At 41.9% G+C, this 24666-nt stretch overlaps 3 protein-coding genes across 4 annotated transcripts in view; 1 reads left to right on the forward strand and 2 right to left on the reverse strand.

Moving 5' to 3' along the window:
* The window catches only part of scn8aa (sodium channel, voltage gated, type VIII, alpha subunit a), a 43746-nt gene extending 36261 nt beyond the window's left edge, over positions 1 to 7485 (reverse strand). Inside the window, exons 1-2 of the mRNA XM_034145492.1 lie at positions 7185 to 7485; positions 4209 to 4542 (exon numbers count right to left, since the gene is read on the reverse strand). Of these exons, the coding sequence (XP_034001383.1) occupies positions 4209 to 4487 (279 nt within the window). The 5' untranslated portion in view covers positions 4488 to 4542; positions 7185 to 7485. The remainder of the gene's footprint in view (positions 1 to 4208; positions 4543 to 7184) is intronic.
* Positions 4486 to 12499, forward strand: LOC117494286 (transmembrane protease serine 11D). The gene is made up of 5 exons (XM_034145125.1): positions 4486 to 4570; positions 9916 to 10099; positions 11286 to 11563; positions 12038 to 12180; positions 12263 to 12499. The coding sequence occupies exons 1-5, from the start codon at positions 4486 to 4488 to the stop codon at positions 12497 to 12499; spliced, it is 927 nt and encodes a 308-aa protein (XP_034001016.1).
* Positions 12500 to 13440: 941 nt separating this feature from the next.
* dip2ba (disco-interacting protein 2 homolog Ba) overlaps positions 13441 to 24666 on the reverse strand; it is a 45801-nt gene continuing 34575 nt past the window's right edge. Inside the window, exons 24-39 of one of the 2 annotated variants that reach the window (XM_034145493.1) lie at positions 24419 to 24620; positions 24199 to 24311; positions 21438 to 21518; positions 21183 to 21306; positions 20794 to 20915; positions 20514 to 20625; positions 20178 to 20287; positions 19596 to 19726; positions 19332 to 19500; positions 18714 to 18884; positions 18429 to 18490; positions 18258 to 18315; positions 18066 to 18140; positions 17399 to 17573; positions 17161 to 17284; positions 13441 to 16567 (exon numbers count right to left, since the gene is read on the reverse strand). In XM_034145493.1, the coding sequence (XP_034001384.1) occupies positions 16315 to 16567; positions 17161 to 17284; positions 17399 to 17573; positions 18066 to 18140; positions 18258 to 18315; positions 18429 to 18490; positions 18714 to 18884; positions 19332 to 19500; positions 19596 to 19726; positions 20178 to 20287; positions 20514 to 20625; positions 20794 to 20915; positions 21183 to 21306; positions 21438 to 21518; positions 24199 to 24311; positions 24419 to 24620 (2082 nt within the window). In that variant the 3' untranslated portion in view covers positions 13441 to 16314. The remainder of the gene's footprint in view (positions 16568 to 17160; positions 17285 to 17398; positions 17574 to 18065; positions 18141 to 18257; positions 18316 to 18428; positions 18491 to 18713; positions 18885 to 19331; positions 19501 to 19595; positions 19727 to 20177; positions 20288 to 20513; positions 20626 to 20793; positions 20916 to 21182; positions 21307 to 21437; positions 21519 to 24198; positions 24312 to 24418; positions 24621 to 24666) is intronic. The other variant, XM_034145494.1, reaches the window with a different exon arrangement.

The following is a 24666-nucleotide window of genomic DNA, read 5'->3' on the forward strand; positions in this document are numbered from 1 at the left end:
GTAAAAGGCCTCACGGTGATCACATGGCTGCAGGTAAATTGCACACTTCTAACAGAGAGAAGGTGCTTGTGTAAAAATGTTAACACAAAACATACAAATCTCAGAGAGGAAACATCGCACTGATTATAGAGCCTTACTTCCCAGAGGACGAGACACAGTTCTGTCACATGACCTCACTGATATTAATTTGACTGAGATCTAAAGACAACTCAGAACAAGCCAGCACAGTTAGACACGATTAGATAATCTTACTCCCCAGATACTATTATAGGTCAGAGCCGCAGCCTCACCCTAATGTTCATATCTTATATATATGTTCTGTAAACATTCCCAGTCAGCACTATTGTCAGTCAGAATGACACACATGGAATCCTCCCAGTTATTGGTAGCATGACAGCCTTTACACACATATGTTGTTTGCATATGCATAACAAATACACATAGCCCTAAAGCACAAGCACACACATGAGCAGAATGCACAAAGCTAGAAAAAAGAGCAAGCAAGGTTGACATCCACACATGCCTGCTATATATGTAGGGACTGGAAGTCTTTTTCCTTTTTACGCATGACTAAACTGCTGCAAAGCTACTGAAAATGTCCTAATCTGGAGCTGAGCAAAGAGGAGAGCAGAGGAGAGGAAAGGCAGAAAGCAAAGGGAGATGGAGAGCGCATGAAGCAGGCAGGCAGCAACTGTGGCAGCAGCAGGCCGAGGAGAAGCAGGGCAGAGGCAGCAGAGCCAGGGAGAGGGGCAGGAAGCAGGGTGGGAGGGGTGATGGGCGGGAGGCAGAGTGAGAGGGGGAGAGTCACTTCAACACAGAAGCTCCAGTCATCAGGCAGGGCGGCTGCATCTGCATCCGTGAGGGCCACAGCAGCCATTCAAAGAGCCCCCTTCTTTCAACCCTTCTGGTAAATGGATAATGGAGAGACACACACACACACACACACACACACACACACACACACACACACACACACACACCACACACACACACACACACACACACACACACACACACACACACACACACACACACACACACACACACACACACACACACACACACACACACACACACACACACACACACACACACACACACACACACACACACACTTGGCGTGGGGCTCAACCTCCATGCTATCTGCTAACCTGCTCATGTATTCCTCACCATGCTTAAATTCAGTTTGTTCCATTTTACATCCAAAAGATTAGGTTAACATTCCTAAAGGAAAAGCTCTGATCTTTGTGGGAGGACATGACTTTCTGTGACGGTTCATGTGTCCAATGCCCTCTTCACATTTCTAATAAGGTTTTGGAATTCATCTTGAGAGTATGTCCTTATGTCTTGGGATAATGACCTTAAAAAATGAAATGTTTTCGGGTGGGTCGGGATTCAAACCATTTTACTAGGCAACAGACACTGCCATTGGGCCTCCAACTCTAACCACTGAGCCATCCGGCAGCCCAAGTTAGTCTTTTTGTAATGAAATCTAATCGGTGTATTTTCTCTGAGGAGTTATTAGAAATGCAAAATTCACATGCAGGAAAAGAGAGTGCAGCATTTAGAATTTGAATGTCGACGTTATGAAGGAAGCATTTGGGTAGAGCCCTCCCTTACACAGTAATCCGTGCTCTTTAAGAATACATTTACTTTATACCATGGTCCTTCACAAGCCATCTGTGACTTTTGAGTTAATATGGCAGTTTATTTGTTTGTCTCTGTTTATTGTTTATCTTTGCTCAACACAAACAAATGAACAGATGTTGCTTATATTACACATACACAGGTGTGGTACGGGAAAGCATTTTATTTTTGCCTGATTTGACTTCGAAAAAAGAATATTAGCTCTGTAGTATTTCTGATTTTGCATCTTTAGGTCTTCCCTCAGCAAAAACACATTTGAGTGAGCCCGGCTGCAGCAAGAAGGAGAGCAAGTGTGCTCATGCATCCCTGCACATGTCGCACATTTCATCCCTGTCCTCACTTCCTCTCTCCTTCCCTCCTATCTCTATGTCTCGTTCCCCTCTCCTTGAAAACGATCCGTTTCACCGGCCTTGTACACTGACACCCAGCTTGACGTAGCTCAGCCTGCCAGCCCTCTGTCCCAAATATGACACCATCTAAGAGGACCCTCAGGTTAAGATGTTACATAGAGAAGATGAACTGCATGCTTTCCCTTACAGTCATTCACCCCTTCCCTGCAAAACATTTTTCAAAAACCGGCCCTCCGCCCTCAGTGACAGTGACATACGGAGCCGTGTTCTCCCGTCAAGGTCACCACCTGATCTGACGGCAGAGCTGCTGGAAGCTGTCAGAAACAAAGGACCATCGGCCCCCTTTGGTATAAGAGGGAGACTAGATTGAGGGCCATAATTAGATTTGCCTGAAGAAGAGAACTGACAGGACTGCTGGTAAGGGCAGGTTCAGGGACAACAAGCAAAACACAAGAAGCAACAACAAGCCTGAAGACTCGAATGCATCTGTGACAGTCATGCTTTCTTTTTTTTTATCAACAGTCCCTCGAATCGATCGATGTGTTTGCCACGTGCCATCTGAGTCGTGTCTCATCCTTGTGCACTGGGCTGGCGTGTTACATAACAGTGAGCGTGCACGGTGTAAAGACAGGGAGGAATGAGACAGAGACAGACGGAGACTCAGATACTGAGCACCTGAATGCACACACACACACAATGTCTAAAACAAAATCTGTTGAGCTAATGATGATGACTAAACGGATATTATAGGGGGGGGGGGGGTTTTCAGGCAGGACTTGAGTGCATACATGGCTGGTATTTTACAAAATGGCTGAAATGAAGGCTATGAAAGTTTGGAACTTTCCATAGCCTTCATTTCACCCTTCATCAACATCCTGGAGTAATGGATGTTATGTCTTTAAACATTTGTATTTAGAGGCCAATTGGTCCATCAAGAGCAAGACACAGCCATCTGACATGAATGCAGTCTGCTATAACAGTTCTGGTTGACAGGGACACATGATGGGATGTTCAGGGACTCTCAAGGTCACCCGTCCGTCCTCACACGGCGTCAGGGAGGACAGATACCCCAGAGAGACACGTCTCTCCTCTAAGACAACCAGACTCCTCTCACCCTACTGTTGCTGCCGCCTTTCGCTCCTGCCACAAATTCATTTTTGAACAATTAGGAAAGTCTGTCATGTGGAACAACCGTCTTTCATCAGTTGCTGCTTCTGACCTTTTCCCCAAAGCCCTGCAAGCAAATCGGAGATACGGACCACTCAACGACTCGAGAGCTGGACTCTCACAGTCCCCAAAGGTCTTCAAGGAGGATTAGATAATTATATTCTGTACTCTTATCATAAAATTCAAATCACTGTAAACACAGCGCACCAGGAAGCCAACTGTCGCAAACAACACGTCACTCCTCCTCTGAGTAACTTCCAGCCATCATATGACTCACCTCGACGTCATGAGGCCTACTAACAATTATCTGAGATGTTAATATGTATAATTGGATTCGGCTGATGTACAACAACGTCCTTTCTATACTGTATACGTAAGCAACAATACCGGCGAGTATGCTGATCATTTAGGGAAAATAAAAAAAACTGAAATAATGATGCAAGTTCTGGCCACATTTAAATAACAATTATCTCAATCATAAAATTGCATATACAGTAATGCTTATCTATCAAGATGCCTCACACTTGGATTGTTTGAAGCAAATAAGTTTCATTTTAATAATGCTACAGAAATGTCCAAATCTGAATAACAACACCTCAAGACTGAGATACTGAGAGATGCGCAGTGATGTGATGTGATCCTACATGTTCTGGCTTGCAAAAAGAGGCAATAGAGAGGTTATATTAAAATGTTTGGTCCAATAAACAGGCTTAATTTGAGAGTTTGGGCACCTGAGGTAGTGGGACAATTACCATTTTGTGAATTAGACTTGGTATTGCTTAAAATATTCATTTTGGGAAACCAATGTTTCAGGACCTATAACCAATACTTGAGAATGAAACTGATCAAGGAATAAGGAAAGAAGACCTCTGATCAGATGCCAGTTTTTAAAACCGTTTTTACATTTTGGATGCTACATTTCTGGTCCATAAAGCTCGATACCCAGCCATATTCAGAAACATCCTTTGGCTAAATCAGCTCTCATTCATGTCAAATGACAGCATCACTAAACATGTGTTGGTGTGCCTCTGTTGGTATACTCACTTTCTGAGAATTCAGGTAGTATGGGTCCAGGTCCTCCAGTGGTACCGCCACCAATCCCTTAGGGATGTCCCCGTAGATGTAGGGCAGGCTCCGCCCAGCCTCCAGGTCAGTGTTGGGTCTGGGCTTGTTCTCGTCATCATCGTCGCGGTAGCTGCTGTCCTGCTTGGGAGGCTTCTTGTTTTTCTCCTCATTGATGCGCAGCTCAATAATCGCCAAAGATTCCAAAGTAAACTTCTTGAAGCTATCAGGTCCTGGCGGTGCAATAAGGGGTGCAGCCATGTTTTCATCCTGCAGCTACCTGGTCTTTAGGTTTGTACCATCCACAGTAGCAGCTCTGCAGGTGGAGCAGACGGAGAGGAGAGGTTAGACACACATTCAAAACACTTTCCTTCTAAAGACCTTTTTGATGTTGCCCAACTGGATACTATTAGTTATTTATCCAAATGTAGCTCATTTTACTTTTCAGCAATAATCCTAAACACTTTGTGAATAAAGGAAGAGATTTGGAACCAAAAGGGACCTAAATAGATTAAAGGTCACAAACACCTATATGCATGTTTATGAAAACACACTTGTTTTGAAGTTTATGTAATATTAATTAAAAACAACTAGATCCAAATAGAGGAAATGCAAAACAAACACTATAAATGATTATTATTTTTGTACACTGGTTTTAGAATGGAAGAAATTACTATTAGATAAGATACTACAAAAATGGCTGCCCTTATGATGCATCCTTTGCAACATTATTTATTTGTAATATTCACTTTTTTTTTTAACAATTTAACAATAAATAAAAGCATTTGCCCGAAAACAGAAGACTACAACAAGGAGACAAGATTGTACAGGGCATTTGATGCTCCATGATAGTGGTTTATATATATTGTATACCACTATATATATTACACACAATGTTTGCACAGCTGTCAATGCACACTTAGGGAGAACAAGTGTTCAGCAGCTAAAGAGATGTTTACCTCAACCCTCTTCAACACTCGCTGCCTATGGACAAGTATTTATGTCTCTCTTTAAATAACTATAGATATAAATAGATCTGTTTATATTTGGTGTTGTATAACACCTTTTATTATATGTTCACAGGTATCATTTTGAACAGTCAAAACAAAGCAGATGGCTGCCAAAGCCACAGTAATTATATCCTTTTAAGGATATTAAGCTACCACCTCATTCCTTATCTTCCTCCCTTTTCCCAGTTAGGGGAGGTGGAAACATGAACAGAGCTGTGTTCAATAATCAGTTAACGTCAACAGAGGAAACTGGAACCTTAAAACAAAGTATTATTTTACATGAAAACTGAATCTACACAAAAGTAGTGGCTACAATGGAGCTTTCAAAAAGGTACTAAAGGTGAGCAGGTTCTGCATTCCCTGTCAGAAATCTCACCAAATAAGCACCAATACTGTATCTTTCCTCTCCCAACAAAGACCCATTTAATGATTTTACTCCCAATTATTTTTTTAATAGCTGTGAAAACGCTAACAGGAAATCCAGAGCACTTAATGGCTGCATGACTCAAGCCTTTTTGCAGCTCACTTAAATGTAAAAGGCTATGCTGGTAACATGACAACTGTTTTGAGCTGCAGGACATGTCAGGGTCAATATACTTAAGTGAAACAGAGCTGGAGGAAACACAAGGGAGCTGAGAGGAGTTCACAAACAGAGCCACACCTGAACAGAGACATTTGGAAGATGGCTGGAATAATTGGGTTTTTACATCTACATTTCACCGTCAATCCCACTGTCATTTCACACAAAGCTGTTTTTCAGTCTATATGGTGGAGGCAAAGCAGCCTTAATATAGAGAACACTATCATATCGTGGAAGCAAAGCAGCCTTAATATGGAGATCACTATCCACCCTATCTGGATCACAAGGCCTGTCACTTCCCTGCTCCCCTCTTGCATAACACAGCATCATTAAACATGCTCGACGTGTAAAGCAGATATCACACAGCAAAGGCTCCACACATGAAAACATGCAGCCTGTGAGCCAAGACGTCTGTTTTAAAATGGACCCCGGAACCTCACTGTCTCTGAGCCTTCTGCTGCTCTGCTGGCGCTGTCCGCTTCAGCACCACACGGGTGCGCGCAAACACACATGCACGAATGCATACATGCAGGGTTGATAGAGAGAACAAAATCATAGCCGATCTGACAGGGAAAACCCGTTTTTCTGTTTTCTAGCTGTGCTATCCCCTCGACGCTTGTAAAGAACTGCAGATGATCCTTCAATTCTCTCCAATGTTAGTAGGCTAAGTCATGATGACAACACTCGTCTTGTGTCTCAGTCTCGAGAGCTGCACATTGCTTACATCCAGGTTTTTAATTTCCACAGAAAAAACAGACACATTTTGGTATCGTCTCAGTTCCTAATTTTAGAGACCAAATGAACACTTGTTCCCTAAACCTGTTAAATAAGAAGGAGGGCTGTGGACGCCATTGTGTGCATTCAAATATATTGCATTGCATAGTAAAGTGAGAAGCATTAAGGTACACGGTGCTACAAATTAACCAAAGCAATATTGCTGCAGTGGGAGGTTTGTATGTTTGAAATGTCACGCAAACGTGGATGTGTCAAAGGCACAGGTGTAATGTCGATGTATCACAATAAATCACAGCAATATTTCCCCGATGTTGATGAACCACACCAAGCAAATCACGATTCATTTTTTCCTTTTCGGGGATATGGTGGGTTTTTTTGCGCGTTGCCTTGAAGGATCTGCACCACACCCGTGAAGCCATGTCGAGTGCCAAATCAATAAGGGCTCTATCTGTGCACAAGATAGCCCAGAGCATGAAGCTAAACAGCAGCTTGACACTCACACTTACAGTCTGGAATATTGGGTTAAACATAACAAATAAGACGATTAGAGAACAGAGGAGGCTGCCACACCAAAATCACCTGGAAGAATGTAAATGTATTGGCTATTGCTGGTGAAACGATCAGGCTACTCACATAGCATCGAAGCCGTATGGTGATTCATGAGCCCCATCCTGTAGTCCGGAGGGTATAAAATGGCAAAAATAGTGAGCACAATTTGAAATACATCTCCTGTTTCGTTTTTTTGGGGGCTGGATCAGTCAGACGGCGCACTACCTGATGCCTAACCTGCGGGACATTTTCTCTCACAAAGGTTTAATGAACGCCTCGGATGCTCGACGAAATAAACAATCCGATTAAATCCTTGCGAAAGACATAAACTGATTGACAAATTTCGTTTTGTGTGCCCTGGTCCAGCCAATAGATGCTCACCAAGCTCAGACACCCTCTCCCATCCAGCTCCAAAAAAAGATGCGGGGCAGTGTGCAGCTCTGCGACATTTACGCAAGGATACCGACAGCGAGAAAACCTCCCCTCACCAAACAGCATATGCACCGTCTTCTCAAACGGTTAGAAATGAAGGATACTCACTTTGTAAGCGTTACAATGAATCCGGGAAGCCGTGGCAGGAGTGCAGATGTGGAAAAGATTGGGGAGAAACTGCGGTTGTCGCCATATTGTTGCCGCTATCTTCCCCCCTCAGCGCGAGCAGTCCATAATTGATGACTCTCAGCAGAATGTAAGGGAGTGTCTGCAAGTGCGTTTGGTGAAATCCTAAAGGTCATTTGGGCCTGCAGCCTCTAAACCTCACTGTGTGGTTCACCAGAAACAGCTCACCGGGCTCGGAGATGAGCCTGTGTGAGATTGTGGAAAGAAAATGCGCACAAGGTTTTTCTGACAAAACAGATCGGCTCACTTTGTGTGCAGTTTGCAGTGCAGGAATGTAATTTGCTGGCAGGCTGTGGGCACAGAAACTGCTTCCACAAGACACTGAGATAAATCTGTGATACACATGTTTAAATTCATATGAAAATGCCAAAATCATGCAACGTTTACCTCACATAAAATGACCATTTGCTTTGGGAAATACATTAATTAAGACACTTAGTTACCTATAAGTGATCCGGTTTATCCTGTCACACACATGCACATATTTTTTAAATATGGAGCTTCTCATCTATGTTATTGTAAAACTATCTTTATTAATAACCTCTGCCTCAGACTGCTGCCTCCCCCTGCACTCTGCTGTTAAATAAAACAAATTAATATGCAAATTGCCAGCTCCCCATCTGGAAAACTGCCCCCTGTGTGTGTGTGTGTGTGTGTGTGTGTGTGTGTGTGTGTGTGTGTGTGTGTGTGTGTGTGTGTGTGTGTGTGTGTGTGTGTGTGTGTGTGTGTGTGACATAATTTCAGCTACATTGTACAAAATATAATAATAATAATAATATTTAATATTATATTTTAATGTTTAATATAATAATGTTGTTATTTAAAAATGTTACGCACCTGCACATGACGTCATTGGCTGGAAGGTGGTCAAAAAAAGTGTTCAGGAGTTAAACTAAACTAAATGGAGTTCAAACTGCTGCTGCTGCTGCTGCTGCTGCTGCTTGGGACTACGCTGTGTTTAGATGATCCAACTTTACACAACCAGGATCTGGAGAGGGAAATGTGGAAGTAACTATACAAAAATATATTTTAAAGAATAAAATGTCTCTTTTTGATGAAAACAAATCAGCTCCTTTTGAAAGGGCGACCATTAGAAGAGCCAACAGTTAGCTATTCTAGACACTCCAATAATACTCAATTAGATGTAGGCCTATTGTTAGACAAATGGCTATAAAGTCAAAATGTGAAGTTGACCATAAAAGGATCCGTAAACTAACATTTACTAACTTGAAAAGTTGATTTTCTTCTACCTGAGAAAGTAATATTTACACCAACAGTATGTAGCTTACTTTTGGTAAAATAGTTAACATAATATTGAAAGCTACTAAAAACATTTTGATTCATAAGAAACATAACACTCACTTACGCTCTTTGAGGCAGGTCATTTTGCTATCTTTATGACTGTATTTGTACTATCATCACGCTTCATTTTAGCATGTATCGTTGCAGCTTGGGTAGGACAGCAATAGTTAGCTACTTTTTAAATGATGCAACAGAAAACTCCAGCTAAATGGTGCCAACTGTCTTCCAAAAAAAGTAACGTTATCTAGCAATACTAACTCCAAAGTTACTAAATCCAACGAGAAAGGCGGTACGTTTGCAACATTGACAGCCCTCTAAAGACAATTCAACAAGTATAATTATGAACGTGAAATTATCATAAAAAACGTAAACAACGAGATGGATATTTTAGTGGGCTACTCACAGCTGTCAAGCTAGCAGCGCGTGCAAGACTCCGGTGACGCGCAACCAGTGCACGAGCAGAGTGCGCGCAGTTATAGATAGTCCTGTGACAGCCACAGGTAACAGATGTTTGTCATTGTCAGAGTCATTTAATGACTGTTCTTGCAATGTAAACAGTATATCAACAAATATAACACATCTTCCACCCTAGCTGTAACCAAAAACTATAGCACAAAAGGTAAACATTGTACGAAAGAGAGGTTTGTTGTTTTCCTGCTGGTGATCCTGTAGTGGATCACATCAATACAACTTCCCACCCTCTGAGTTGCCTTGACATTGTTTTTTGTGTCATACCAACCGTTTATAAAGTCATATTATATATATAAAAAAAGTATAATTTGAGAGTCTCAACCCAAAGAAATCTAATTTGTTTTTGTTTTTTGGCTAATTGTATCAGAACCATTAGCAAGTGTGTAATATCATAAATGACATGTAAACTTTGTGTGTTTTTGAGGCTGTGGGCAGCGGCCCCTGGTCAGCCCCCCTGGTGAGTCTCGTATAGTGGGGGGCTGGGAGGCTCTTGAGGGGGCTTGGCCCTGGCAGGTCAGCATCCAGATCAGGTCCAGGCATCACTGCGGCGGGACCATCATCAGCAGACTCTTGGTGCTCACTGCAGCACACTGCTTCAAGACATACCTGTGAGTATAACTGACACACCTCACTGAGCTGCACTCACATGTATTACATAACTCACTCTGCATGTGTGCCCATGGATTAGACAACATGTAAACACACTATGGAGACTTTGAGTCTGAAGTGAACTCATAACGAGGAATTCACAGTTTTTGGGCCGTCTGACTCAAAAGGTTCGATCAGGTACCGTTGACCAAAAAGGAGCTCTATTCAATAAAATAAGATTATATTTTTATTTTTTATTTAATGATGTCCGGGACCCAACAATGTTATATGTGACTCAAAAAGTATTTAAAGAGGCCACATCATCTGTGATCAAGGTGTATGTGCACAGCTTTTGAGAATATATTCTATTTAATATGTGAGAAAAAGAAGAAGCCAAACACCAACACATCTACAAATAGCAATGGTCAGAAGTTAAAACCAAAGTAACATACATACATATAGAGTGTAGTGCACACAATGTACACAATATCATATTTTATTCCATTCTATTTCTATATAAATACTACTATATTTTTTATTATTTTTATTATTTTTATTATTTTATTATGTTATTATAGTTTTCTTAAAATTGTTCTCTGTCTGTGTTTTTAATTTTTTTTTACTTGCACCATGACATCAAGTTCCTTGTTCCTCGTACGTGTGAAGCTACCTGGTAATAAACCTGTTTCTGATTCTGATTCTGAGAGGTGCATGAGTATTTACCATCAGGGTGTCCTGAATGCAACCAAAGGTCCGTATGAGCAGGGGTCTATAGATGTCACTATTTTGCTTTCTTTATTTGCGCTTCACCAATACAGGTTTTATAGGTTGTGAAGAAGCAATACTACTTGTGTTTAATGTTATGTTAGCCGGTTAGAAGATGGTTTCCAAATCCCAAATTACACAAAACTAACAGCACAGTTACAGTTTTGGGGCTCTTGGAAATAGTGGCCCATACATTCATCCTTGATTATAGTTTGAGAAATGCTGCTATGATTCGGCCTAGTTTGACCCACCTCTGAGTTGTTGTGATTTATTTACTTTTGTGTAAGTGTGTGTGCAAGTATATCCATATAGGAATGTCCAATAAGATCTTTTAAACAGAGATTACAAATATCAGTTGTATTTCATCGCCTTGTAAAAAAAGCATCATGAACATTAAAATGTTTCAAATGACATGTATTGCTGTCTCTGTTCTGTGTCCAGAAGGGTCCGCAGAAGTTATTTCAGTGTGGTGGCCGGACTTACTGTGTTATCCGCTCCAGGAGATGGAACCCAGATCCGCTCCATCAGGGAAGTGAGAATTCACAAGGACTACGACAACGTCATGGCTGACAATGATGTGACTCTCCTGCTGCTCAGCTCTCCCTTCAACTTCACCGACCACGTCCAGCCGGTCTGCACCCCTCTATACGACGCTCAGGAGTCATTCCTCAACTTCAGCCACTGCTTCATCAGCGGATGGGGGAGCCCCTATTTCAAAGGTTGGTTTAAAAACTTAATTTGTTATTTACTCACGATGTACAGTCTTAACAGACGGATCATAATCGGTATAATATTTTTAAATGTTGTAGACCTAGCTGACACTAAACATCACTTTATCAGACTTTATTCCAATTCCTCTGAAGCCACACCATACATGCAGTAGCACCCCCCAAAATACCTGGTTCAAGATTAGCACAAGTACAAATGTGTAAAAGTAACCTTAATTACAAGATCTAATTAAAGTAACCTGTGATGACAGCAGGCATATGTCATTTTTTTATTCAAGGCTGTATTTCCAGTTGTTTGGATGTTTTGTGAATCAGTAACTTGTTCAAAAAAATGTAACATTCAAAGGTATACCGTAACCATTGCATGTCTTAATGACATGTTGGTCAGACAGAGTGGGGGGCCTTCTACATGTGCCCAGGGGCAAATAATGTGTCATCATCCGTCTCTGGTGTTACTGACTGCAGGCAGGCCGATGAACAGATTGCAGGAAGTGGAGGTGGAGCTCATTGACAGGAGGACATGTAACAGGATCAGCTGGTACAGCAGCTTCATCACTGAAAACATGATCTGCGCTGGACTGGAGAGCGGGGCGGTTGATGCCTGCCAGGTGATTATTCTTTGAAACATTTCCAAAACTTCCTTCAGGTTTAATGTCAGTAAGACATGACTGCTCTCTGTGTGTGCCTCAGGGGGACAGCGGGGGGCCGCTGCAGTGCTACAGTGAGGACGAGGACAAGTTCTATGTGGTCGGAGTGACGAGCTTCGGTCACGAGTGTGGACGTCCTCACAAGCCGGGGGTGTACGCCAGGACCAGCAGGTTTGCAGATTGGATTCAGGATCAGGCAGAATCAGCTGCACACAGACTGAACATGAGACTGATCCCAGAGCTGCTCAGTGTCGCTCTGATGCTGCTCCACACTGTCTGACAGTAATAAACATCACTGCTTTACATCAGACTGTTCACATTTTGAACATGAGACGTTTCTCTGACTCATGACATCTTTTACTTTACAATCATTACGAGTTAGCATGACCAGCCTGTTTATTCTACACAAGCTTTCTCAATTGCCTTGAACACAACATTTCTTAATCAACCTCTTACTCAAGTGGCAACTGTGTTCTGTGACAAACATGTTTTCTTGTTTCTCGAGAGATTATGATGTAACTGTATGTTTTATGTATTTATTTACGTTGTTTATTTATTGGATGATTTGTATTGGCTTTGCTGACTACTGTTTTGAAAACCAAATGCCCCTCTGGACCAACAGTTATCCAATCATTTGTAAAAAACATATTTAAAAAATATAATATAATAAAATATTACATTAAATTGCATAAAAAGTTAAAAAGGGGATAAGTAAGAAAAACATAATGAGAACAGGGCTTTCCCTATATCAAGAACTGATTAGGTTGAATGCGAGAATTAAGAAATCGGGTCAATTAAGGTTTGAAATAAACACTTTAATGTTTAAGTGGCAATATTTGTGGTAGTGTGATAAGATAATTCAAAAAGTCAGTTAGTTCAGCTTTAAAATTAACATGAATTTATATATATCCTAATAAGGCCTTCTTCAAAAAGGATTTGAGGCTTCATAAGCCTTTAAGCAGAAGTCAGCTATAAGCCATTCATATGAAAACAACCTTATTCTAATATGCAAGTCTGTACTGTTAAATCTCTCTGGCTGGTGTTTATCCTTTTTATTAAGCTGGACCGTCTATTTACATTTACAACAGCAGACTGCATGGCATATCAGAAAGTGAGCAATTAGCCTGCCCCCTGGTGGAAGGAAGATGCTATTTCACGTTAATACAGCAGCTGCTTTGTGAAACTTCCAGAAGATGTGAAAAAGAAGAAAGCACCAGAAAGTTCTGACAAAGGATTTTTTTTATTTGACATGAAACACATCCAATGACAGTGTGACAGTGTTTTTTGTCAAGTAAGACATGTTGTTAGAAGTTATCGCACCATTGACTAGTTGAGAATGTCTCTGCTGCAGCTCGACGATGCATAGTGAACAGACAGTCGCTGAGGTATACATTGTGGGCCCTTGAGTTTTCTTTTGTGTGAAAGATCCTAATTTCATTACCTCACATGTACATTTGTGCTTAGAATAACTTTGGAGGTTTGAAATGAAACGCTATTCTTCACGACACCTTGAAAACTGAAATAAATATTAAAATGGAAACGGTGGATATGTCGGGTTGCATTGTTCGTGTTGAGTTGTTGCCTGTTGAGAACGTTTTCATCAGATCTCAACGAAAACTGGTGATGATGAACAATAGAGTGAGATGTTGGCATGGAAAAAGAATGACTGATTTTCACACATAAAGGGCATTCAGGAAGAAACCTTGTTTGTTACGACATTGGAGGACAGAAGCCTGTCAACCTTCCCTTATTGAATAGCACCCATGTCTATTGAAAAGGCTTGAAGGCCAACATGACATTATAAAACTTTATTAAAACTTGTCGGAGTTAAACAGTAGCAACAAAGCAATTTTCACACAGCAGCTCAGAAGCTTCACTTTGTTATTTATGAGTTATTCTAATGTGCCACACGTACTGGCTCGCATACAAGTCCTCAGTGTCCGTCACTGAGTGAAAAGTGGTTCATGTTTTTTGTGCTGAATGCCAAGCTGCTTCAAAATCAAACCAGCTGTTTGCAGAAGTTGTGCAGTTTTAAAGTATTAGAGAGTAAAAAATTAAAAATCAGTAAAATATTGAAGAAACTGCTAAAAACTATATCCGATTCCAATCTTGATTGGAAAGAAAAACAATACAGTGGTGGCGACATAAAAAAAAAAAGGAAATGTTCAATACTCTTGTTACAAAAAACAAACCTTGTTGCACCAGATAAGCCAAATATCACTGAGTAAGCCGGAAACACACACACACACACACACATTCTCTCATGCACGCACACACACATTCAAATGATACTGGGAAAGTGCACATTGTTCCTGCCAAAGTAATCTGAAACCTTTTTTTCTCTCTTGCAATGTGAAACCTTTAAATTAACAATGCAGACAAATGCTGTCAAGTATGAAAGATCAGTCAAGTATTTTCGACAACGTTCATATCCATGTACACATTAACACCAGTAATATTTGACCTCTAAAATACAGTATACAGACAACATCCTTACCCTCATTTATTGCCTCCATTTGAATTCTTTTTATAAAGGAGGGTTCTGCCATTTTTTTCTTTTTTTATCACGGTTTGCTTACTGATTGTTGTTCATTCCCAATTCGTTTTTTTTCAGTGTTACAGACATTCAGAATTGGTTTCAATGATCATGATATGAAATGAGAAAGGCATGACCGCAAACGTCTTAGCAAAAAGAACAAGAAGAAACCGCCCCTCCCCCTTCCTCTAAAAAAAATAAATGATATGAGTTATAAACTGCCGTCAGATTCCACATGTGAAAAAGTTGGAATAGTCCTTTAAATGCACTAATAGCACTGCTAGAAATGAGGGATTCAACATAAAAAAGTACTGAAGTTCCACAGGTTTAGTAAGGCAAAGTTCTGATATTTTCTTTTTTTGACTGTTTGTAGTCATACTGTGAATATCACCAAGGTGCAGTAAAAGGCACTGACTTGCCTTCTGCAGATCTACATGAGTGTAACCGGCTGTAACGCTAACATGTTGTGAAGGATGCTCCTTGCTCTATCATGGGAAACTACACACCGACTGCAAGCTAGCGGCTCTATTATGGCCCGCAAACTGCTGTTATCCTGTTGACCGGAAGAAAATCTCTACTTAAGGTCCACTTTGTTCCGGAGCTTTCTATTATATTACACTCTAATGAGGACTGACCAACAGAGTCCACAGCTAACAGTTGTTTTCTTTTCTTAACCTGCATGTTAACATTGATTGCATTTCAAATAAGCATGCACACCTAAGCTCTTCTTTAAAAAAGTGTTGCTTTAAAAAAAATGCATAAGCACTTCACAATCATCAGAACTATCTAACGGACCGACTCGCACCAAAAGTGAGTCCTTTTGTTTTCTGCCCGTCAAAGATCACCCCTAATATCGAGGTTTGTACGTCGAAGAAGAACGTCTTTCTTTTCCCACACCAACAAACAATTCAAGTGTATTTTTTTAGGACATTTTGTAACGTGTGAATAACGGCAGCATGTCTGCTAAAAAACCCAGTATGTGATGGGCGGTGAGAGCCACGGGGCACCTGGTGGTTTACTGCACCCGCTGGTGGCACTTTTTAATACTGATGCGGATTTGCTCTCATGAAAGCAGCACACATGGGGGGGGGGGGGGGTGTCTCTTGAGGCAGGCGAGACAGGAAGTGGACTCAGAGGCGCGAGGACTTAAAGTGCAAGAGGGGGAAAGTTCCAGCTCCTCTTAGCAGTTCCTGCCCTCAAGAATCGAGGGGTTAAAAAAACAAGAGAAGCACACGATGATAAATGGATCAGGATAAAAAACCAAGGAATGGAAGGAGGGGAGGATTTGCCTCTTGGATGAAAGCGTGTAATTAAAATGTCTTTAAAAAACATGAATTTGCGTGAAGTGGGATGAAGATCGATTTCAGTTTCTCAGAGGGAAGCACGTTCTGCTGACAGTACTCGAGCTGTATTTGCATTCCCACATTGTTTGGTGTTTTGAATGTGTGTGTGAGCTTTAAAATGGGGGCTGCTACTGAACGCACCCCCCCCAGTCCTCCTCCCTCACGTCTGTTCTCAGAGCCCGGCTCAGTTTTTCTACATTTCCATCGGTTGGTGGATCACATGTTGTAGGCCACGTAGATAGGGTCCAGTTGGTCGGCCAGGAAGGAGTCTCGCAGGTGCATCCTCTGCTTCTCCCCCCTGGAGTTGATGGGGATCACCCCGGGGTCCACGATGACCACCACCCCCACGATGAGGTGGTGCTCCTCCAGGACCACGTTGGTGACCAGGGGCACCAGGTCCAAGGCCTCCTGCTCCGAGCCGCTCAGCTCCGCCACCACCACCAGCAGGTTGGTCCACGTAAACACAGCGCTGAGGGGAGAGGGGTCATGTGATCTCTGTTAGTGTGTGAACTACAGGCTATCGTACAGCGGTGTGTAAGAAATATTGTAGATACAAAATCTAATCAAAACAATGTTGTGAGAAGAGGGTATTATCAGAAGATTCAAGTCATACATTTACGATACAAACCTTTTGATATTTTAAGAGATAGAAAGAGCTAATGGGATTTTTCTCTTAAATAAGGAAATACACAACATGTATTGCATCTGTCGATTCTTTTGAGAGTCCTGATTTACAAAAGCTATCACATCATTTGAAATTCAAATGTGTTTTTTTCTTCTAAATAGGTATGAAAAGCTCCTTGAGTGCTGATGTTAATATGGGGATTTGGGGCAAATATCACAAGTATTTTCTTGTTGCTAAATCCTATTGTATACTTCATTTACCACTTCAATCTTAAAGTATATCAACGTTTTTTTTTAAATATTACATCATCCTCCGGCTTCGTCATTTTATTTTTACACCTACAATGGCCCAATTATGTCATTGTTACGCTGTCTTTCTTAGTGAGATGTGAAGAACAAATATATCATTCTAAATATATCTCCAATAAAGAGCCTCACCTTTCTGCGATGCAGCGGTGGGCTCGTGAGACAGACGTCTCGATGTCGATCGGGTGATAGCGCAGCCCCCTCAACTCCAGCGTTTCATCAAGAGAGCCCACCACGAACAAGGCATCATGACGATCTGCAGCAGAGAAGATAAGAGTTTCAGAAGCTTTGCAACAAAAGGATATATGCTGATGTCGTGATAGGCAAAAAGGCAGTGAATGAGGTCAGCTGTTTGTAAATGTCCTCTCACCTCCGCTGGCGTCCAGCAGCTCCGTCCTCTTGATGAAGCCCAGGTACCCCGTCCTGGCCCACAGGGTGTGGGGCTCCCCGAAGGTGAGTTTGGTGTTGAAGTGATCCGCCTGCAGGCTCTCCTCCCCGTAGATGGTGTAGTAGCCACTGGCACTGTGAGTGCTGCTCACCCAGATCTGACACACAAAAGGTGAATGAGGTCATTTTTAACAATAATGAGAAATAAAAAAAGGGCTTCATTTCATTATGAATAATCGTACAATCAAGTTTCAGACAAATCAATCAATCATTTGGTTTATAAAATGTCAGCAAATTGTGGATCCGTAAAGTCCAAAGGGAAGTCTTTAAGTGTCTTGTTTTGTCAGCTCAAAACAAAGATATCCACTTTAATGTGTTATAAAACAGAGAATGTCAATATTTGAGAGGCTAAAAAGCAGCATAGTGCCTTTGTTTAGTATGATCAATTATTTTAACGATGAATCAATGATCGTAATAGATGCAGATTATCATTGCAGCTCCAATTCAAATGAATGATTCTGTTTAAATAGCTTTGCTCACTTAGCTCTGGATGGGTGGAACCACTTTGTTGCAGAATCATAAGAGGAATATTAAAACAAAGGTGAAATGGCGTAAACATCAGCATCCCATGATCCTCTCTGTTCACTCACCTCTCCGAGATGTGAATCTCCCAGCGGGCCTCTGGTCTCCGGGTTCACTATGATGACCCTCACTCCTGGAAGCATCTAAGAGGAAACACAAAGTGGGACTTCAGAGATAAAACCACCTCCTCTACTTCCTGTGGGTCTGTGGCCAGTGAGAGCCTCGCACTCTTAAGGGTTTTAACAACAATCAATACTTACAGTGCCTGACTCCATGAGAGGAAGACTCTGTGGCGCTCCTCGCTCCACCAGCCTCACCCTGAGTGACACAAACAAAAGACGGACCTGTCAATCATTCTGTTTGATCTGAACAACAAGCAATGTTTGTTTTCACCAGAGGATCATGGGACAGTTAGGGGTTTCCAGTCTTACCTGTCGTGGCGCAGAGACTTCATGTCCACATACACGGTGGAGGGGTCTGGTCCAGCAGTGCCCTGAGGATGCAGAGAGGACAATAAATACTCTAACATCAAAGAAATCCATCTGAACATGAAGCCTTTTGGCCCATTTAAGTCAAAATGTAACACATTTGAATGGAGGTTAAACAGTGAATGACTTAAATTGTTCAAGATTAAACACTACAACACAAAAGTGAGTTTAACTAGGGAAAACGTATACATATAACAACAATTCAGTGTGTGTGCGTGTGACTCCAACCTGCAGGCAGATGGCGAGGTTGACCCTGGAGCCGAAGGCGGTGCTGACGGCGCGCGGCGACAGGCCGAGATCTTTGAAGAGCTTGGAGAAGGACTGCGTGAGAGTGAGGCGAGGACGCTCCTCTGCGATCACCACACAGCTCCGCACGCACGACAGATTCAGACCCCGCGCCTGGAGACACACAGGAAGAGGTTATCACACTTTTAACAGTAAAGTGAAGACTGAGCCTGGCACGAACATGAACTCAGCATTAGTGGACGTTTTAATCCAAAGTGCTTTTAGATATTGAGCGACACTGAACCACAAGAACCAGATTTATGACTTTAAGGAAAATAGATGTTAACTTACTTACAGATCATTTAATAGGTAAGCAATTAATATGGTTTAGTTTGAATGGTCTGAAAGTTTTGACAATGTAGCAGAATTTACTCATACTAACTAATAGGCTTAAAAAGGGCCTATATATTGTTTTTTATTGATTAAATCAGACAGGTGTTAATTGGTTGCCTTGAGAGCAGATATGATCGTGTGCAACCAATGTGTAACAGTGTTGTTATTGTTAGAGTAAAGACAGGGTGGGGTACCACATCATTGGGTGTGTATGTGTGTGATTCTGACCTTCAGCATCTCCGTCTGCGTGCCCAGGCCTTTGGTGCAGAGCTCCATGACGGAGTAGGAGCAGAAGGTGTCTCTGATCTTGTACTGACTCAGCGTGCTCAGCCACAGAGGCAGCGAGCTCTCCAGCTCCAGGGGGGGGATAAGGATGGACTGGTGACCTGAGTAAACACTGGGCAAAAAACACACACTCGCTACAGCAACAACGTTTACAGGAACAGCATGTTATATAGAATATGATATTCAGCGTGTGTGTGTGTGTGATACCTGGAGAGGCACCACAGGACGAAGCCCAGGCCACAGTACGGGTCGAGGCAGATGGCTATTTGGCGTGAGGAGTAGAGCTCACACTGCAGCTTGATGGAGCGACACAGAGTGCTGACTGCAGCGTGAGACATCTGACAGGAAATAGACATGAACCATTAAAAAATGCTCTATGCTGTCAACAAAAACAACAAACTAGGAGTAAATCAATCGATTTGTCCCTTCATGTTATCATATATAAATATGAATATATATATAAAATCATTTTTTTTGAGGGCATACAGATCTAATCAGTTCAACAAAAATTATATCAATGCAAATTCCTGTTAATGAATAAGTAGATCCCTCTACCCATTGAGCGATATAAATAATGACAATAAATATTAATTAGAAAATATTTTGTTAGATAAACAGTAGTAATCATAAATAAAGAGATAAAAATTGAAATTAATTAAAATAAAATAAAATAAAAAGAGAACAATACTGATACTAAAAAAAGGAAATATAAAAATAAATTAAAGAATGAAAATGTAATAAACAAAATACAAAATATACCGTTATACATCAACGCTGTGAGTATTTTACCTTGACTCCAGTCAACATGCCTGTGGTGGACACACTGAAGTCCAGGTAGGCCAGCATCTCGGCTGTGGGGGGTTTATAAATGTGTGGAGGCCGCTTTCTGGGGAGATCATCTGAAAGAAGAAGGAACATAATTGTAGTTATTTGTACTGTAATTGTTATTGTTTGCTATTGTGGAGCAAACAGGACACCTTGTGGCCAAATGGGGAACACTTTTCTAAGTCGCACGTTTTTCTGCCTAATCCATGCACTCCTAGAGTTGTATCCTTAGGGCAGTAAAGTTCACAATGCCTAATGCCTCTGAGCTGTTATCATTTGAACATATAGATCCTCCAGCACCTGTATCGATGATAGTGGGCCACGTCTTGACGTTGACGCTGGCAGCAGCCTCCCTGGACCTGAGGATCCTCATGAGAGGCTGAGTGGTGAGGATGCAGGCTGCTTTGCTCACCTGTTGCACCAAACACACAAACAAAGACGTTTATTCATTGCTGTAACATGGACCTCTGGTACAAATCCTCCATTCAAGGAGATGACTCTATAATGCTCTGGTAATGTTTGATTGAAAAACATTGTGTTAAAACGCCTTTAATTAGAAACATCCGTGGTGTACACTCACGTCGATGATCATGCGCACAGTGGGGAGGGTAGCAGCCAGGTTCTGTGGGTGAGGCGGCCTCACCGTCACAGGGATGACCCCCGCATAGAGGCAGCCGTAGAAGGCAGCTATCAGGTCAATACCTGCAGAAAGAAGAGACAGACAAGACATCTTTAGGTTTGAAAGTGGGCGGAAACATTTGGAATAATGCAAGGCGGAGATGTAACATATTTGGCCTTTTAATGAAAATACAAGGAGGTTGGCTGTCTACAATGCTGAGTGGTGTGTGTGTGTGTGTGTGTGTGTGTGTGTGTGTGTGTGTGTGTGTGTGTGTGTGTGTGTGTGTGTGTGTGTGTGTGTGTGTGTGTGTGTGTGTGTGTGTGTGTGTGTGTGTGTGTGTGTGTGTGTACCTGGGGGATAAAGCAGCACCACATTGTCTCCTGTGTTGAGGCCGCCTCTCTCCATTAGGGTAGCTGTGATTTTCTCTGCTCTCTTGTGCAGCTGAGCACAAGTGGCTGTGCACACCGCCACCCCCTACAGAGGAAAGAGAGGAAGTACAGCTAGCTTACACCCAACAACATGCAAATCCAATACTACCAGTACAAAATAAAGAAAAGTATGCCCTTTATGTGTTACTATCGACTTCCAGTGTGTGTTTTATCTACCTTTGCATTGAGCAGCACATACAGGACATGGTCTGGGTCGGTTTGAGCCCTCCATTGCAGAGCATCAGACAGGAACTGGTGCTGGTAAAGAAAGAGTGTCATCACAAAAACATTAATGATGGATTGAATTAATTCATAAAATTGCACACTTAAAAGCTGCATCCATGGCAAATAATAACCCATTTAAAACATGGTTCAACAGATAGATACAAACAAAAGCTTGTCCACATATATCATCCAACCAACAGCCAAAAATAGAACGGCTCTCAGGGACAACAGATACATTTGCTCAACAGACTTTGAGAGGAGAAAACATATTCTGTGAGGATTTGAACCTCTCACACAGAGGGAAAAACAAGCGCACAACAGGAGCATTTCCTTTTTTCTGCCCGGTGTGGGGTCATGCTGAGACCATCTGCACCTGCAGCCACTAACAAGCGATGGGCCTTTTAAACACAGGGTTACATCAACTTTAAAAAGCATTACAAAAAGAAACATACTAGTGCCTCAGTGTACTGTTTCTCTTTTTAAACAAACACTGATATTATAAGACCAAATAGTGTCAATACACTGAGGAACTGGCCAGAGCACGGGATCAAAAAAGACAAGACGTGAAAGCAAAGAAAGGCCGTTAAGGCAGACGGCAAGTGACCATCAGGCAACATGTAAAGTAACAAAATAAAGTTCACACATTGACTCACTGGACGAACAGATATAAGCGTCAGCGTTGTCATATTTAAATCTCTGGCCAAAGTCATCCTTTGTGCCACTCTCTCTCTCTCTCTCTCAGTCAGACAACAGGTCAACACTGATCAGGAGTCACATCATGCAGACCGGCTGCCTGTCCATCAGGCTATGCTACACATGGGAGCATCACAGTGAACACTGCCAGCAGAGGTGCACACTGACAGTTTTATTTAAGGGGGTGATAAGATATTTTAATTACATAATCTTTAAAGGTCACAAATGTTAAGAGCAATGACACAATGCACGTTTAGATTGGCATCTTTTTCACTAGGCAATTCTGTCTGCCACCGGGTACTATCTCTTAGGAAAAGTTGCTGCTGTGTATTTTACAATTAAAGTAGTCACTGCGTTTACATTGCACTAAGTTTAGTTGCAGAGTGGAGAGACTTACTGGACGCAAAAACTCTGAGCCTTAATGGGAATTAATTATATTATATTTAAGCAATAGCTCACGACAGGCCGTGGTATATGCTCATTATATCACAGCTAAGGGGAGTGGTTCGGCCCTAACCACAATTCATTATGTCAAACCTTGGAAAGTATCTAGATATCCCTGCCCTAATGCCAAAGTAACTGGCAACTGAATATGTTTTGCCGTTTGATGTCTATGTCTAGACCGTTGCGTAAAAAGGAGGGTTTCTGCCCCGTTACTTCTCCGCTGTTTTCTTGTCCCAGTTTGAAAAGCAAACTGCATGCAGTTTGCTTTTCAGCCCAACTGTATACAGTTAAATCGACCGGACTTCTTTCTGCAAATGTGAGCGTCCTTAACGGTCAATAAGTCCTTGCTGCACATTATCCCTTACATGTTTCCATCTTAAGCTTTGTTAGTTAGTTAGTTTCGTAACGGACGTAATGTAACAGTTGTAACGGTTGTAGCTTTTCTCAGACGCGGAGGGATACTGACTTGTGGTGAAAAGTAACTACAATTCTACCCGTGATATACGCTCATTATATCACGGCTAAGAACCAATCAGATTGCTTGATTTGACTTGTCCGTTTTATAATTGAAAATATATATCATGCTATTCTAATAACACCTTAACTTATTGATGAGCTTTTGGTCTGGGGGAACTAGTAGGCTGCTGGAAACTCTAGTTTAAAAGGTGATTGCAGAGGGTCTGTTTTATCTTGATTTGAAAGGGATTCTGTATGTTACATGAGGTGTGTGGACCCCTGCTGGCTAAGGAACCAGCCTGGACAGTCATATTTCTGCGTCGGGCAAAAGCTGCTGCTGGAGGCTGAGAGGCCGTCGAGGCTGCAAAGCACATCTGACCGACAGAAGCAGCAGAAGCAAAGACGGTTGGGAGGGAAGGCCAGAGCCTTACCATCATGACGGGCCACATACAGAGCTAAAGCCCAACCCAAGCAAAGTTAAAGGCAGAACAAGAGAGATTTAGGATCAGACAGGAGAATCAATTCTCCCCTAAATGTGACAGGGTTTAACTTGGTTAACACATTCAGAGCATTCACAGTTGATACATCAGTCCCATTAGAAAATAAGTGTGTTTCATATATTGTCTAAGGCTGAAACTTATAAATGCATACGCTGATGTTTTTCTTAGTTGAGCAATTAATCATTTGGGCTCTAAAACATCAGGATGTAATAAAACAAAGATCATTTTATATTCATAGAGGTTACATTATCAAATGTCTTGTTTTTTGACAAACAGCTGAAAGATATTCAGCTAACAATTATGTTAGGACTAACACAAACACATACTTTTTAAATATTCATTTACTAATCACTGAAGCTCTAATCTTATGTTATAAACATTGACTGAGCATAGCAACAGTATAAAGTCTTTAAGTATACATTTCTGTCTCATCATCCAGGTGTCAATGTTGGAGTCTTAGATATACAGTAGATTGATATAACTTGATTTAAACATTTCGGGAAATATAAACAGTTAAGTTGTACATTTATCCTGACCAAATCCATTATTAAATCATCTGATAAATATTCAGGTGTCAGTGTGGTTAAAGTGTGGTTCTGGGTCTGTGTGGTGAACAGTACCTTTCGGATCAGGTCCTGGTCCTCCACCACGCCCAGCTCTCTGCCGGTTGCCTGGGCGATCCGCTTCCCTGCCACCAAGTTACCGACCAGCATGGAAGCCGGGCCGACGTCCACTGAACAGAGTCAATCAGAGTGTGTTAAGTAACGCTTCCAACACTAAATGAGTGTTTGTGTTACGTTATGTATTAAGCATCAGTAGCTGTGGTCTACGGCGGTCTACCTGGCTGTTTCTGCCGGGGCTTGGGCATGTTGGTCACGCAGGTGTGGGGGCACAGCAGGATGTTGCAGGGGTGCAGGTTTCCCTCCAGGAAGTTCTGCTTGGTTTCACAGATGTGGATGCCTCCGAGGGGCGTCTTTGGGAGGGTGTTGGCCGGGACGAGCGCCAGGCAGTACAGGCCCACCTGGTGGATGCTGTCGATGGCCTGGGAAGAAAATGACATGTATGTATTGTATGTTTTGATATTGCTT

This window comes from Trematomus bernacchii, unplaced genomic scaffold, assembly GCF_902827165.1.
Source record: "Trematomus bernacchii unplaced genomic scaffold, fTreBer1.1, whole genome shotgun sequence".
In the NCBI taxonomy this organism is placed as follows: Eukaryota; Metazoa; Chordata; class Actinopteri; order Perciformes; family Nototheniidae; genus Trematomus; species Trematomus bernacchii.